Source organism: Scomber scombrus, chromosome 9 (assembly GCF_963691925.1).
Source record: "Scomber scombrus chromosome 9, fScoSco1.1, whole genome shotgun sequence".
Classification (NCBI taxonomy): Eukaryota; Metazoa; Chordata; class Actinopteri; order Scombriformes; family Scombridae; genus Scomber; species Scomber scombrus.
The window spans coordinates 30,802,365-30,818,218 of NC_084978.1; the positions used below are offsets into that span (position 1 = coordinate 30,802,365).

General features: G+C 44.1%; 1 protein-coding gene across 2 annotated transcripts; it reads left to right on the top strand.

Moving 5' to 3' along the window:
* Positions 1-3,913: 3,913 nt before the first annotated feature.
* Positions 3,914-13,405, top strand: pcdh18b (protocadherin 18b). 2 transcript variants are annotated; one of them, XM_062425393.1, is made up of 4 exons: positions 3,914-6,652; positions 7,094-7,182; positions 7,548-7,717; positions 11,990-13,405. In XM_062425393.1, exons 1-4 carry the CDS (start codon positions 4,151-4,153, stop codon positions 12,946-12,948), a joined length of 3,720 nt encoding a protein of 1,239 aa, XP_062281377.1. In that variant the 5' UTR covers positions 3,914-4,150; the 3' UTR covers positions 12,949-13,405. The 2 variants fall into 2 exon arrangements, with proteins under 2 accessions (XP_062281377.1, XP_062281378.1); XM_062425394.1 differs by having other exon boundaries at positions 7,127-7,182.
* The last annotated feature ends 2,449 nt before the right edge of the window (positions 13,406-15,854 follow it).

Consider the following 15,854-nt stretch of genomic DNA (forward strand, 5'->3'; position numbering starts at 1 on the left):
TGTGTCATCACTGACCAGGTTGGGGGGGGGGATGTGTAGAAGACCCACCACCCCAAATCCCTTCCGTCTCGTGCGAGCTAACAGCATGGTAATGAGATGGTGGCAGATGCTCACGTGCCTTTACAATCCTCACCAGCCGACGCACGCCGAGACCCCCCCACCCCACCCCCAACACCCCACCCACCCCCCGCCCTGATGGAGAGAGATGCTGAATGTCTACATACACGGATCGAACCAAAAGAACAAGTGTTGATTTTAGCTCAGCTGTTTGTTGTTGTTTTTAAACATTTTTATTATCATTATTTTCCATGACTATTTTTTTTATATCTTTTCAGTTATAATCTTGTGTTAACTGACTTATCTCATAATATCTGAATTGGAATAAATTAAAGAAAAAAGCTGAAACAGATGTAGACAGACGATCATTTCCTATGTCATTAAAAAAAAGCGCACACAGAGCATAAACCCCACCACCCCAGCTCACTAGTGCTCCCTGATTCTCGGGGGGGGGGGGGGGCCTGCACGCCCTCTCTCCACCTGCTATGCTGCCTTTGCCTTTGTCATCAGGATCTCCTGCTTCATTTCAATGACAAAGTTGCTGAGCCCGTCGCCCTGCACCCCCCCTCCCTCTCCTCCGAACTCCTTTCAGTCATTGTATGGTCCCCGAGGGGCAGAATCTCTGCATCCACCCCATCACCCACCCAGTCATCCTCCATCCAAACTGGCCATATGAGCAGCCTGGGATGATGCAGCAGCCCTTCTGCCTTCTCTCTGTCTAGAACATGAACATTAAGCAGACTCTATCTACGCTCTTAAGTTGTTCAAAGTGAGAATTGGCATTTAGATTTATCATGATCGTCAGAAGGTGGTGTAAAAGTCAGAAAGTCCACTATAGTCTTATTTCTGAATGTGTATGTGTAATAACAGTGAGATTGTATGAGGCTTCCCAGTTTCACACACATACAATTCCCCCGGTGCAGCTCTGCAGCAGCAGCGGCTCTTTTGGGATTAAAGAAACGTCTTGGCTGAAATCTGTGTAACGTGTCAAGCTTTTTCTTTTCTTTTCTTTTCTTTTCTTTTCTTTTCTTTTCTTTTCTTTTCTTTTTTTTCTTTCTTTCTTTCGCAGAGGAAATGTGATTTGCGCGCGTTCCCGACTTCACTAATGCCATTACAGCGCCGTCAGCTCCTCACCAGGGGGGCGTAGAGCTGTATGTACAGGGGCACCGGCCCGTGGCTAACGTTGTTATATGGTACGGGACTTTTTCATCCGTGGTTTATTTTATTGTAAGACATGCCGGGAGACCTTGTCTACTCCCGTGAGAGAGCGTGGAGAAAGCTTGGCACCGTGCGCAATGGCTCTCTTATAATGCGCAATCGGTCAAATCCAGATATGACTTAACTGCTTTTAATGTTAGTTCTGTAAGAGAGAGTTCAATACTACTATCACCACTACTTTCTGTTTTCATAGAATATAGGTAAACGAGAGGTAAACGTATTGTGTCAGACAGAAAGGTTGAACCCGACCTAGTTTGGATAATTAAAAGCTCCTATAAGAAAGTCAAAGAAATGTTATGATCATCAGAATATAAATTTGTGTACAGGTTCTATAGTTTATTTGTAAGATATTATTTTGTTGTAATATTTTTAGCTCTTTTAAGACTATAATAGATATGTTTCCTCTTAGAGTGTGCGCCCAAGTCACATCACCACCACTGAGTGAAACTAACTAGTTCTTCCTAAACACACGAACTGAGCATCTTTAAAAATGTGGACTGTATGGACATTTTTGCCCTTGTTGAGTCATTCAGCATCAGTCTAGTATGAGCTCCGCAGCTGATGTCCATGTGTTTGCTCAGAGACAGATGGCGGCGCAGAGAGCCCGTTCCCACGGGTCACACGAGGAATTTAAAATGCAGATAGAATCCATCACAGAGACGCATCCTCTCAGAGATGCCGGCCCAAGATAATTTGCTCTGTTGAAACCAATCAGCACGGCGGTTATCAGATGTGGCTCACACTCCAAATAAAGCTTATTGAGAATATAAGTCTGCACAGAGCGACTCATTACTTTCCCAATGATTTGCGAGGAAAAATGGGGGGAACCTTCAAATGGGCTTCTGTTGGCTTACTGGAGACTGTGACACCCTGATGAGGATGCAGTATAGAAATGTTTGTCTGCTGTGATGTGAACAGTTACACATTTTAGGAGTGGAGCACGGATTAATACGTGCTATAAAAAGACTTATCAGCCTCTTTGATCTTCATGCGGGTTCCTCCCAGTTTTCTCCTCCACTGAAACATATCAGCAGCTATGTCACATCCAAATGAAGCCAATCTAAAGTGCACCGATTGCTTCTCATTACTGCTAAATAGTAAACTCATGGAAAGCTGGTTAAGAAGACAGTTTTTCCAGCAATCCAGGAGGATATTAGATTTTATCTGACATGATGTGGGGCTAATTCTCCCTTGGTGTTTCTCGGCTGGGGGTGGCAGGGTCTGAATAGATGGTAATTGTAGGTTTGGGTCGTCTGAGGCCCGAGCCAGATGGCCTGGTGCTCCTCTCATAAAGCTCTGCTTGCCCAGTTGTTTGCTCTCTGAGCGACACTTGGAGTTTGCAAAATGGTAATTTGGTCGGATCAGGGGATGTAGGCTTCAATAAAACGTTATTATGCAGCGAGAGGAGGAGGAGGAGGAGGGGGAGCTTTGTGAATAGAGCACACGTGGGGGTCAGCTGGGCGGATGGCAAAGCACTCGCCATACCTTCGTCTGCATAGTGAGTGTGAGAATGTGTTTAATAGCATCGCAATTAAATGTGAAGATCCTGAAACTTATATTTAAAGACATCTCTTATGATCTTAATATGTCATCACGCTGGCTAAACATTCTATGACCAGCAGCCAAATAATCTAGTCCTGTGTCCGGTAGTTTGGGATTTATTGTCACCAGAATCAAATTATGGAGAGGTATGTTGTGCGTTATTGCGGCCACAGTGCGCACAGAAATAGCTTATAAATGACATAGTTTGGATAAATAGCAATCTCATGAGTCAGAATAATAAAATTAGGGCAATATTATGTTCATCGGGATGCAGCAGTATTTAATATGGCTTTATGGTAGTATAAACAAACACAGTTGTGCTGATATTACAGGAATATTTTGGAGACTTTAATTTTAAAAGTGTGCGCTCCGGTTACAAGCACTACTGAGTCACGGGTATGTTTCCCTCATGTTGGCATTACATTATATAGAGAGCGACAACTTCGCGTTTTACGCACAAAGGAGCCGAGTTGGCACACGTTGTGAATTGCAACCATAACAATGTAAGTCTGCCGCGGGTCAGTGTGCGGTTGTGTTAAAAGTGGCTGAGCCCAGAATAATTCCTCCTCTGGCCCATTGTTGTGACACACTTTTAATACTGGGGTGTATTCTGTGTTGGGGAGGGAGGTGGGGGGAATACCATCAATAGTCCCTCCTGTGCTGCTGCTTGAAGGAGGCCATTCTGGTGATTTAGGAGGAGAGGGGGTGAGGGAGTGGAAGAGAAAGGTTGGTGTGTGTGTGTGTGTGTGTGTGTGTGCGTGCGTGTGTGTGTGTGTGCGTGCGTGTGTGCGTGTGTGAGGGGGGCTGTTTTTTGTGTGTGGAAAAGAGACGCATTTTGGGTGCGGGGCGGGCGGAGAAACAGAGTGGAGCAGCGCACGGGGCAAGGCGCGCACATTCACACTGACTCCCCTCCCCTCTCTCTCTCTCTCTCTCTCTCTCTCTCTCTCTGTCTCTCACTCACTCTCTCACACACACACAGAAAGAGACTAGGGGAGAAAGCTGCGCCTTTTCTTCGCCCAGACATACACTCTCACTCATTCCCTGGCGCACACACACAAGAGGCGACGGGCATATGTGGATATATGCAAAAGATCTGTCTACAAGGAAAGTCCGACAGTTGCTTTTGTGTTTTACTGTCTACTTAAAGAAGGACAATACTTATATATTTATCAATTTATTTATTTATTAATCTATTTTTTGCGGAGTCTTTTTGCGGACAGTGATCAGCAGCGGAGGATTCAACATGCCAGACTTCTAAGAAGACATCCATTCTTCCCCCTCTTATTTTTTCTTTCCCTCTGTGGAAGTAATCGCCACAGTGTGAGCGCAGAAGATGGGGGCAAAAATGAACCAAACCAAAGGAAATATACTCTCTTCGGCACTACTCAAACTCCTGCTTTTCGTCGCGATTTTGCACGGCGTCACCGGTAAGACTTTGAAATATAAAGTTTACGAGGAGCAAAAAGTGGGCACGGTTATCGCACGGTTAAAGGAGGATGTAGCCGGGGTTTTGGCCAAACTACCCAGTTCCCTGACCTTTCGGTTCCGCGCTATGCAACGGGGGAGTACGCCGTTCCTGTCTGTCCGGGAGGAGGACGGAGAAATCAGCATTGGCACCAAAATTGACCGCGAGAAGCTTTGTGAGAAAAACTTAAACTGTTCGATTGAATTCGATGTGGTCACCCTCCCGACGGAGTACCTGCAGCTGTTTCATGTGGAAGTAGAAGTGCTGGACATTAACGACAACTCCCCGCACTTCTCCCGCGCCATAGTCCCTATTGAGATCTCCGAGAGCGCATCCGTGGGGACTCGGGTCCCTCTGGACGGCGCAGTGGATGCGGACGTCGGGGATAACTCGCTGCACACTTACTCCCTCACCCCAAATAACTTCTTTAAGATCGAGGTGAGAACCAGGACGGATGGGGCCAAGTACGCAGAGCTGGTAGTGATGCGCGAGCTTGACCGGGAGGTGCAGTCCAATTACCAGCTGCAGCTCACGGCCTCGGATAATGGTGTTCCCCCAAAGTCTGGCTCCACTTTGCTTAAGATCAGCATCTCTGACTCCAATGACAACAGCCCAGCCTTTGATGAACAGGCTTATATCATTAATTTACTGGAAAACTCCCCCCTTGGGACTCTAATCATTGATTTAAACGCCACAGATCCGGACGAGGGCACTAATGGGAAAATAGCCTACTCTTTTAGCAGTCATGTCTCGCCAAAGATCTTGGAAACATTTAAGATAAACCCAGAAAGTGGACACATTACTCTTATCAAAAAAGTGGACTATGAAACCACTGCTTCCTATGAGCTGGATGTTCAGGCTCAGGACTTGGGCCCTAATTCCATTCCAGGGCTTTGCAAAATTGTAGTGAAAGTGGTGGACGTGAATGACAACAAACCAGAGATTAACATCAACCTGATGACGCCAGGCAAAGAGGAAGTGGCCTACATTTCAGAGGGGGCGCCTGTGGACACCTTCATAGCTCTGGTGCGTGTGGACGACAGTGACACAGGGCTCAACGGGGAGGTGGTGTGTAGGCTGCATGGTCACGGCCACTTCAGACTCCAGAAGACGTATGAGAAGAACTACATGATCCTTACTAACATCTCGCTGGACAGGGAGAAGAGGTCAGAGTACAGTCTGACAGTCATAGCTGAGGACCGGGGCTCCCCCAGCCTCTCCACCATCAAACATTTCACCGTTCAGGTGCTGGATGAAAATGACAATCCTCCACGTTTTGAGAAAAGCCGCTATGAGGTCTTCAAATCTGAGAACAACTCACCCGGAGCCTACTTGATGACAGTGGTGGCTTCAGATCCAGATTTGGGCACCAATGGCCAGGTTACCTACACCATCATAGATGCTCTGATCCAGGGGAGCCCCATCTCCACTTACGTCACCATTGACCCCTCAAATGGTGCCATCTACGCCCTACGCAGCTTTGACCATGAAGACGTCAGTCGTATCGCCTTCACCATTCAGGCACGAGATGGGGGAAACCCCGCTCTGTCTACCAACACCACCGTCCTCCTGACTGTCCTGGATGAAAATGACAACCCACCCATCATTCATGCCCCCTCCCTCCGGAATCACACCGCCGAGCTTCCGGTGTGGAAGTATGCATCTCCGGGTCAGCTGATCACTGCGCTTAAAGTAACAGACAGGGACGCTGGTGCCAATGGAGAGCTGAGCTGCGCCATCGTTGGAGGTAATGAGGACGGGTTGTTTGTGATGGATGCTCGGCGATGCGAGCTCAGAACCAATGCCAGCTTGGAGCAGGCTCCGAGGGATGTAATGGAGATCAGGGTGGAAGTGCAGGACAGGGGAACCAGCAGACTGTCAACGGGGGCACTACTAAGGCTCTCCCTGCAGGAGAACATGGACATCCTCCCACCTCTGTACCCCACTGGATCCAGCCAGGCCCAACTCGATCTTTCCCTCATCGTCATAATCTCTCTTGGGGCAGTTTGTGCTCTGCTACTCATCGTCATGGTGATGTTTGCCACTGCCCGCTGCAGCCGTGAGAAAAAAGACCCCAGACACAACTATAACTGTCGTGTGGCAGAGAGCAGCTACCAGAATCATCCCAAGAAACCCACAAGGCAGATACACAAGGCAGATATCACCCTGGTACCAACCGTCAACGGAACTCTGCCTGTCCGGGCCCACCCACGGTCCCCCTCAGCATCCCCTACACCTGAGAGGGGCACCCTGGGGAGCAGGCAGAGCCATCATAGCCGCCAGTCGCTCAACAGCCTGGTCACCATCTCCTCCAATCATGTGCCAGAGAATTTTGCCCTGGAACTGGCCCACGCCACACCTCCTGTAGAGGTAAGACAATGACATTTCATTGTTTCTTTCATGGTTTTAGCACACTTTAACACATTTTAAAATGTAACTACTATGTCTGCTACAAGTACTGTTAACATGCACCCTCATTTGATATTTCTCTACAAAATGATACATTATGCATGTAGTTTTTTGTCTTATATTCAGTATTTGTTCTGAATTTATCCCTTGCTCCCATATTCTGTTACCTTCAGCCCTTTGTGTCATGTTTTTGTTGACCATCACATTCAGGAGCAAGTCACAAAGTCATGCCACCCCCACCCCCAACCCCAACCCCTTTCCCCACAGTACCCCCCCACCAAACATTGTCTTGTAGTCGTGCTTGTTTGACTCCATTCATTTTCCCCTCTTCATTTTTTCCTTTTATTTCTGTCCTCTTTTTTTTCTTTTTTTTTCTTTTTTTTTGTTCTCTTGGGATTGTAGCAAGTCTCACAGCTTCTGTCCATGCTCCATCAGGGCCAGTACCAGCCACGACCAAGCTTCAGAGGCAACAAATACACCAGGAGCTACAGGTAATGTACACTCACTAAATGACAAATGTGAAGCCTTCGTTGTCAGATAACAGTGGGAATAAGGTTGAACTTAAAGGATACATTTGGCGGAAACATTTTTAGAGGATTTTTTCTGTTGTCGGCACTGTCACAGTCCTTTACATCCGTATCCAGTGGCTTTTTGGTTTAGAGTCAAACTGTACGCTCAATAACTTCACATTTGCATAATTTTATGCAAAACCTCTTCTGCAGAGTGCTCTCCCCCTCTCTGTGCACCTTATTATCCATCAGTAGCATGGTGCTCCCATAACCATTTGATAATATTATTGTCAATGATTAGCCGGTCCTCTATGAGAAATGTATCAAATCTATGTCTCTCTGTGCAGATATGCCCTGAATGAGATGGATAAGTTCAGTCTAAAGGACAGCGGCCGTGGAGACAGCGAGGCTGGTGACAGCGACTACGAACCTGGCAGGGAGTCGCCCATGGATAGGCTCCTTGGTGAGGGCTTTACTGAGCTATATGCCCCTGATGGCCAGCACAGAACGCATGCAGGTACACCCCTGGCCCCACCATCCGCCCAGACTACCCACCACCACTCCACAACCTTCCCCTCATATCCCATCATTCCTCTCTCCTCAACATCAGATGATCCCTTCCTTATGTGACTCCATTGTGAGAGATGAGAAACAAAATCCACACTACTTGTTCCACACTAAAACACATTCTAAAGTTCAGCTGAAGTTGATATGAAGCTTCATAAGTCTGAGTTAGCCAAAATAAATGACTCTTCCAAATTGAGTCTTTTAAAACAAATCAACATCTTTGTGTTTCTCGAACAGTGTTTGTGTGAGAGTAATACAAAGACGGAGTGTTGTACTAAAATGACAAACTTTAGAAGATCCCTACCAGATCTGACTTGCTTAGCTGCATATTAGCTTCAGCTGAACTTGAGAATCCATTTTTCACAGATTCTAGATTGTGGAACTTGTCCCCTTTCTCTTACAGTGGAGTCAAGGTAGGGATCACTTCAGGGCCAGTGACCGATAACTCAACGTACATATGGTGTGAGAATATTATATTAAGATTGATCTAAAGCAGTCCTAACCTATCTTTTAAATTTGAATGATTACTTTCTGTCCATTTTCTTGGCAACAGAGTGCAGGGTGCTATACTCAAATCCACAAAGTGACCAGTCTAATCAGGATAGAATCACAAGAATTTTGAAGTAGAGGAACCCTGGGTTAACATATGCCAAGTGACACTTCTCACTCTATTCATCTGCTACCTGAAACCTTATGTCAGCTGTTGCAGCATGCCTTTTTCATTCTGCATTGCAAGTGCCTGCATGTGCATCGGCCTTGGATTTTCATGAATGATACTGTACATACTCAACCACAGAGTTTCACCTCACTGTCACTAACTTCTTGAGATATCTTATCAGATAGCTCAATTGATCCTCCTTTACAGCCACCCATCTCTTCTCCCTACTGTCACACTGCATGGAGTTTCCATTCCCTCCACAGTGCTGTTAACAAAGAATGACTTGACCGTACTGACTTCGAAGAGTATTCTACCCTACTAGCATCAAATATGTGGCAGGTTTTCACTGACTAGTGGAGTTGGATAAACACTCTAAAATTCCTCCAACCTCTCAGCCTGTCTCAGCCAACGTCACACAGGTTGCAAGCTGTGCCGCAGCTTCTTTTATAACACCATCCTCTCCACCCATAGATCCTGCTTCTTTCCAGCCAGCTTCCCACACAGCCATCACTCGACACCGCATTTGAGCTGCATCCCAATTAAAGTCGACCCAGACGGGCAGACAATCTGATCACTAACCTCCCTCCCTTCCTTTATAGCTTTGTGGAGGAGCTCTGCTCGTTAGTCACTCTCCTTTTTCCCACCTTCAAGCCTACACTTTCAGCCATCCAAACCGAAGCCCTCATGCTCCTCTGATGAAAAGAAGGCATTTAATTGCCATGTGACGAATAGTTGCTATGGAGTTGGCTCCGAGTTGTGCTCGTGATTAAGCTCTGAGGAGCATAATTACATCTCAAAGCTCACCTTTCTCCCTCTGTATGTTCATCCCGCCTTCCGCCCCCATGTCCACTGCACCATGGATGATTTAGAGTAGCGTTTAGTCAGTGCCCTGTCATTATGTCTGAATACGGTAACCCTCATTGCACAAGGGGAGAATGAGGTAGAAAGTCTTTGTTCGTAGCCCAGATTGATACAGACGATTTTTCAAGTCAAGGAACATATCCTAAGACTCAAAAACTCAACAGCTTCCAGAGCCCTTTAAGAAAACATGAAATTCTCCAAAATAGCAGGATTACAAAAACCTTCAAAGAACTGCTTTGCACATTCACCACTTTCCGAGAGAAGGATGTGAGGACCATTCTCATGTTTGTGTGTTAAATACATAATTGGAGTGAGTACTGCGCTGTGCGCCTGCCTGTCTAGGCTGACCCCATTCTTTTAGCATAACGAATGAGGAGTAAACAGTGTTGTTAAATACAGCCAAAAGTGAAGTGAGGAAGGTCATGTGCTGTCTATCTTATTCTAAATGGGTTAAATGGGCACTCCAGTAATTTTGTCATATCAAGTCAATTTACTACTTTAAATTTAGTACTAAGCATTATTCATTTTGTGAAAACAGCAGTATAATATTGTCTGGCCAAGCCTGAGGAAAACAAACAAACAACAAAAAAATAAAAAGTAATGCTGTCATAGTGATGTCATCAAGGATATCTCAGCAGGGGCTTGGAAATTAGAAATGTAGGACAGAAAGTATGAATAACAAATTAGGAACATGGAGTTTGAGAGAAGTTAGTGTTTACCAGATAGAGAGTGTCTAATGAAAGATGCGATCAAGTATTATGCATTATGAGAAATCCAGTGTTTTTAGAGGCTGACCTATACTAGGCACCGAAATCAAGGATGTCTTAATCTCTGCAGCTTCAATTTTTGACCATCCTTTTTTGTGTTAAATCTGCATGTTATGAGTCTTTATGGAAGCGCAGTACTAAATCATTGGAGTCCTCACATTGTAGTCCTCAGTCTAGTCTAGATCTCAGTGCCAATACTCCTTGTCTTTACTTCTACTCAGTGAAACAGCGCCCCCCTGCTGCTTTTTATCAGTGCTCAAATTTGATTTTTTTTTTTTTCTGATAAAAATGTGATAAAAGGTAAGCTCTCAAGTAAACAAACACAGCAATGGCAGCCAGTCATGTAGTCTTGAGCGCCAAATAAACTAGTAGGTAATTTAGTAGCAAGTATATCATTCAGTAAATCAGCTGAATTGACTGTGCAGTCAGTCAGACAGGCAGGCTTCCAGTTAATGTTTGCCTAACATGTTCCTTTTTTCCCCTTTTTTTTTTACATACAAATCAGTTGGGTTAAATCTTTCATTTTCACCCTTTCATCAGCGGGGCACCCAATCTGCTGCTGCCCCCGCACTGTTTTTCCCTTCCAGTGCACCCAAATGCACTTTTCATCTGCTCTAAGATGTATTATAAATGTTCCTTTCATGTTAATGAGGGGATAATGAAGTCCCTCAACAGCACGATTGAAAAGCGCCACACTCCTTTAATGAAGGCTTTAAGTTGGCATATTTGATTTGTCTAATTTATTCTTCTGAGATTTTCTATTTGAAGATTTAATATTGAAAAGAGCGACTTGAAAGGGAAAAATGCAAGGCTTTTAGAGGAGGAGTTATTTTGAATGGGTAATAGGCATTGATCGGCCTTGCTGAATTGTCTCTCTGTGGTAAATACATTGGAAGGTAGCAGGCTGTGCTCCTGCAGAGAGCCTTTCAGACTAATTAGGGCAGATTTCCACCGTGTTTCCACAGACAGTGCAGCAAAAACACCTGAGGAGAGCAGGGAAAATATTAGCTATGGAAAAAGACTCAACAGACTGACAGCAATCTGCTTCACATCTCTGTTTGATTGTGTCATCAAATTCATAGATGCTCAAAAATGAAAAATGTACATCAACCTAAAATAATGGAATTTATCTTAGAAGATAAAAGACATCTAATGTAAACACTATACGGCATAAGACATAATGTACATGATCAGCATGTACTGTAGCTCCAAACTGTCAACATTTCAAGAAAAACAGCCTCACTGTAAGCTTTGACAGTTCATTTTGAAGATGATATAATTAAAGGGTCTGTTTTGCCTCAAGAGGCAGGAGAATTGTCTGAGCCTATAAAGAAACATTTTCCCTTTTAGCTTGTCTAAAAACCATAAAATCCAATAATATGAAGATCTAAATTTGTCATTATATTAGTGACTCTTTAAGTTGAAGAAATATGTACTTGTATTTATCACAGTGTCACATTCTTTAATTGTTAATAGTTTATAGGGAAATAATGCTTAGTGTGTCACAAAAAAGCAAAACAGAGAAAAGGCAGAAAAGAATAGTTTATTTAAAGAGTGTGAACATAGTTAAAACAATAAGGTAATTAATAGTTGACTGAAAGGAAATTAGTTCACAACAATTATGCATTCATGGTGTCAGTTTCAGATGAAAAACATTCTCTAGTTAGAGCTTTTGGACTGTTGTTTGGACAAATGGAGCAATTTGAAGATGTCGATTTGGGCTCTGGTAAATGCTCTGGAGAGCATTTCTCAAATGTTGTGATTGAATTTCCACAAAGCAGTGCATAATTAATATAAGAAGCCAAAGTCCTCAAATGTTAAATGTTGTCTAAAGGGAACTTTGCATGAATGAAATGTATTTCTTTGTGAATGTACTGACTGTATGTGTGGTTCAGTGTTTCTGATTACTTACGAGTGTTTCTCTCTGTTTGTTCAGCTATGAGGCTCTGCACAGAGGAGTGTCGGGTCCTGGGTCACTCGGATCAGTGCTGGATGCCACCCCTGGCATCGCCAGCCTCATCGTCCTCCGACTACCGCAGCAACCTCTACATCCCTGGAGAGGAAGCCCGCCAACCCGCCGACTTATCCCAGGACAAGACCCCACAGCCGTGCACTGACACCGGCCCCGCCCGAAACCAGAGTTTCTCTACCTTTGGCAAGGACCTCAACGGGGAGGATGGCGGTGAAGAAGAGGGTGGAGAAGATAACAGAGGAGAGCCGACAGACGAAGACCTGTGTGGGACCACGTCGTTGCTGTCAGAGATGAGCAGCGTCTTCCAGAGGTTGCTCCCCCAGGGTCTGGACTCCTACGTGCAGGTCACTGAGAACCAGAAGGGGACTAGCCTCAGCGGGGTTGGGGTACCAATGACTGGATCTTTAGATCGCAGGAGGGGACACCTGCCCGGCAAGCCCAACCCCTCTGTCCACCAGCAAGGCGTGGCAGCCTGGGCCGCCAACACCCACTTCCAGAACCCAGGCAGCAGCATTGGCCCATCTGGCCACCACCAGGGTGGCAGCTACCACACCCTGAAGCCCAACACCAAGCTCAGCTGTCAGAGCAACAACCACAAGGGCTCGCAGGCGCCCAAAAACAGCCCCCAGAACAACGGCCATACCCCTAAACCCCACAGCAGCCCTCTGCTCACGGCGCTGGTCAGCCCCACTCTGGTGCAGGCTTCCCCGGCCCCGGTGCCAGTGCCTGTGCCACTCCCTGGGCCCTCCTCCAAGTGGCTTCCGGCCATGGAGGAGATCCCAGAGAACTATGAAGAGGACGATTTCGACTCTGTGCTCAGCCACCTTCAGGGCAAGCGCAGCGACAGCCGACACGAGCTAGTTGACGCCAGCGAGCTGGTGGCAGAGATCAATAAACTGTTACAGGATGTCCGGCAGAGCTAGACTTCCTGTTTCTTATCCTGTTAATTTATTCACCACCCGCTGACCGAGTGAAGGTCTCTGGGTGGCAAAAGAAGGACAGAAAAAGAACTGAAATAAGAGACAAAGACGGAAAAAACAAGACCTGCAATTGTCGTTAAAGTTGCATTTCTAATGTAATAATTGTGTTTTGTGAATGCTAAATATCCAAAAAATTGTTTGTAATTGCTGGTTTGGTACACAATGTACACTATGTGACTGTATTTATCTTTGTATTTTAAAAATACATTTGTATACTTATATTTATAAAAAAAAATGTATATAAACTTAATCAGAAATTTATTTTTATATTTTGAACGCATGTTGAGTACAAAACTGTTGAATCAAGACTTTGACATGCGATCGACATTCTGCATATTTAAAATGTCATTTGTATTGTGATTTTTTTTATTTGTCACTATGTTATGTATACATGAATATATTAATGAATTAATATACACTTGTCTTTGTGGATTATTGTGGGGAGGGGGGACGGTACACAAATAAAAATAATAATACACAAACATTAACCAGTGTCTGTGGGTCATGTTTGAGTTTTATTTTAGATCTTTATACTATGTTGTTAACAATGCTGTAATGTCTCCTTTACAATTCAGTATGAAGCAACCAGTAGCTCTCACATGAACAAGATGTCACCTTTCTATTTATGGAGGGAAGGACTGAAGGAAGTAGGATCTTTATTCTCTTGTGAAAATAAAATGAAGGGAAGTTAAAAGCACACTCTGTAATTTGGCACCCTATAACAACCCTATAACCCCACACTTTACTGCTGGTGCATTCATACTGATGAGAGTGTGTTTATACCGGAACGTTATACATATATAGAATCAGAATCAGATTTTAACTTTATTGACCAATGTTATGTCAGGTCAGAAGGATATTAAGTAGTGTACATACAGGGCTGTGGTACAGAAAGTGCGAAGACTACTACAATAAATACCCTATGATTAACAGGAGTAATGTATAATGTTTGGTTTATTATTGTATGTACAAACACTGCACATGTATGTTTTATGGGGGTTTTCTGTTGTGCATGTGCATGCATGAATACATGCAGACAGGGTTACTTCTGGGTATTTCTTTTTTTTTTTTTTTTTTTTTTTTTTTAAATCTACAGACACTGTTGATACATACAGTTTGGGTTAGAGCATGATGTAATCCATCAATATCCTTATGTGGTATATCCAGCTACACTGTACCGGTGGATACATTCAGTAAAAAATAAGAAATAAAAGGAATAATCACAAAAAACCCTCCATGGATAATATGTTACTATACAGAAGTGGTTTATGTGCTTTTATTGTGTCTGTACACTGTATTGCACAACATATATTATTGTGACCTGATGTATTAATATTGCAGAAAGATTGCTTTTACATTTTGCATGTGTGATTTAACAGTTAAGAGTGTGATGGTGGAAGGCAAGATGTCTGATTGTTTGTACAGTGCTCTGCAGCGCCTACCAGAGGGATGAAGCTGCAACAGTCTACATCCAGGAATGTGATAGGTCTGAAGTTATTTTTCCTGCATGTGTCTTCACTCTGGATGTACATACCTAAGTCTTGAATGGTGGGTGGGTGATTAGGTTTGAGGGCTGAGACCTGACTGTCTGTTACAGTCTGGTACAGTCCTATTTGGTGGCTGATGCACAGAGAACGGCTCAGTAGCTGCTGTGTAGAACTACATCAGCAGGTTGATGTAGAATAAATAGTCTAGATTTTATTTATATTACCATAAATTATGAAGTGATGTGAAGTGAATATATGATTCTAAGTAATATTTTTGATACTATGATTCTGATGTATAAATGAATACATTTAGCAGTGTGGATGATGAGTATAGGCCAGCGTGTCCTTCACTGAACCCATCACAAGTCTATGTCTTCACATCAGCAAATTTGGGTTCTTGTCAGTGTTTGCAATTTGTACAACGTGCACCCGCTCATATGAGAAAGCTTTGAAGCATTTCCACAAACAATAAATGACTTTATACAGCCAGGATTGTTGTCTCAGCCCCTAGAAAAAAGAAAAGAAAAGAAGAAGAAAAAAAAAAAAACACTGCGAGGCTCCACATGCTGTCAGCAATCTCGGAGCCACTTTAATTCACACAACAAAAAAGGATCAAACTTCGATGTGTGGTGGCTGATGGGTTGAAATGTGCTGTGGAAGCAGATGGAAATAGCTGCTGTGAGGAGAGAGACAGAGGGGTGTTTTGAGTTTCATGGGTGGGGGGTATGTGGGTGTTTGGGGGGGGGGTTTGGGTTTGATGGAGACACCTCCCTTCTCTGTCGGCTTAACAGCTAGATAATGGGTGACACCTAGAGGTTCACCATGTGCACTGTAAACCAATGACTCCTGCACTATGCTCTTACCAACACATTATTACTACTATTACCACCACCAGGCTCAGACGTGGAAACCAGAGGGGAGAGACAGAGCCCCCTAGAGGAGAAACAAGTGCACTGCAAATTTCAGGGGAAACAGCTGAGTGGAGCCTGAAGGGAAAATACAGCACCTGGAGAGGATTACAATGCACAGGACATTACAACCCTACAGCTCATATGCATTGTAAATGCACATGTACATGTTGTACAATTAGCTTCTGCCTGTGCTGAATATATGTCAGGGTTAGAAAGAGTTGGCCAAGGTGTTTGATGTACTACATTTTATTAATGAATTAGTAGGTTGTACCTTACCTCAGCTAATTGAATCATACACAACTTTTTGATCTTTATTGAGAATAAATGATTTGAATAAAACAGAAATAAAAAAACTGACAGATGTGAAAGCAGTTTATTTAAACTGTGAACAGTTTGACTTGTATATGAACAATCAGTGTTGTATGTGTCTCTGATCAGATTATAACTGAAA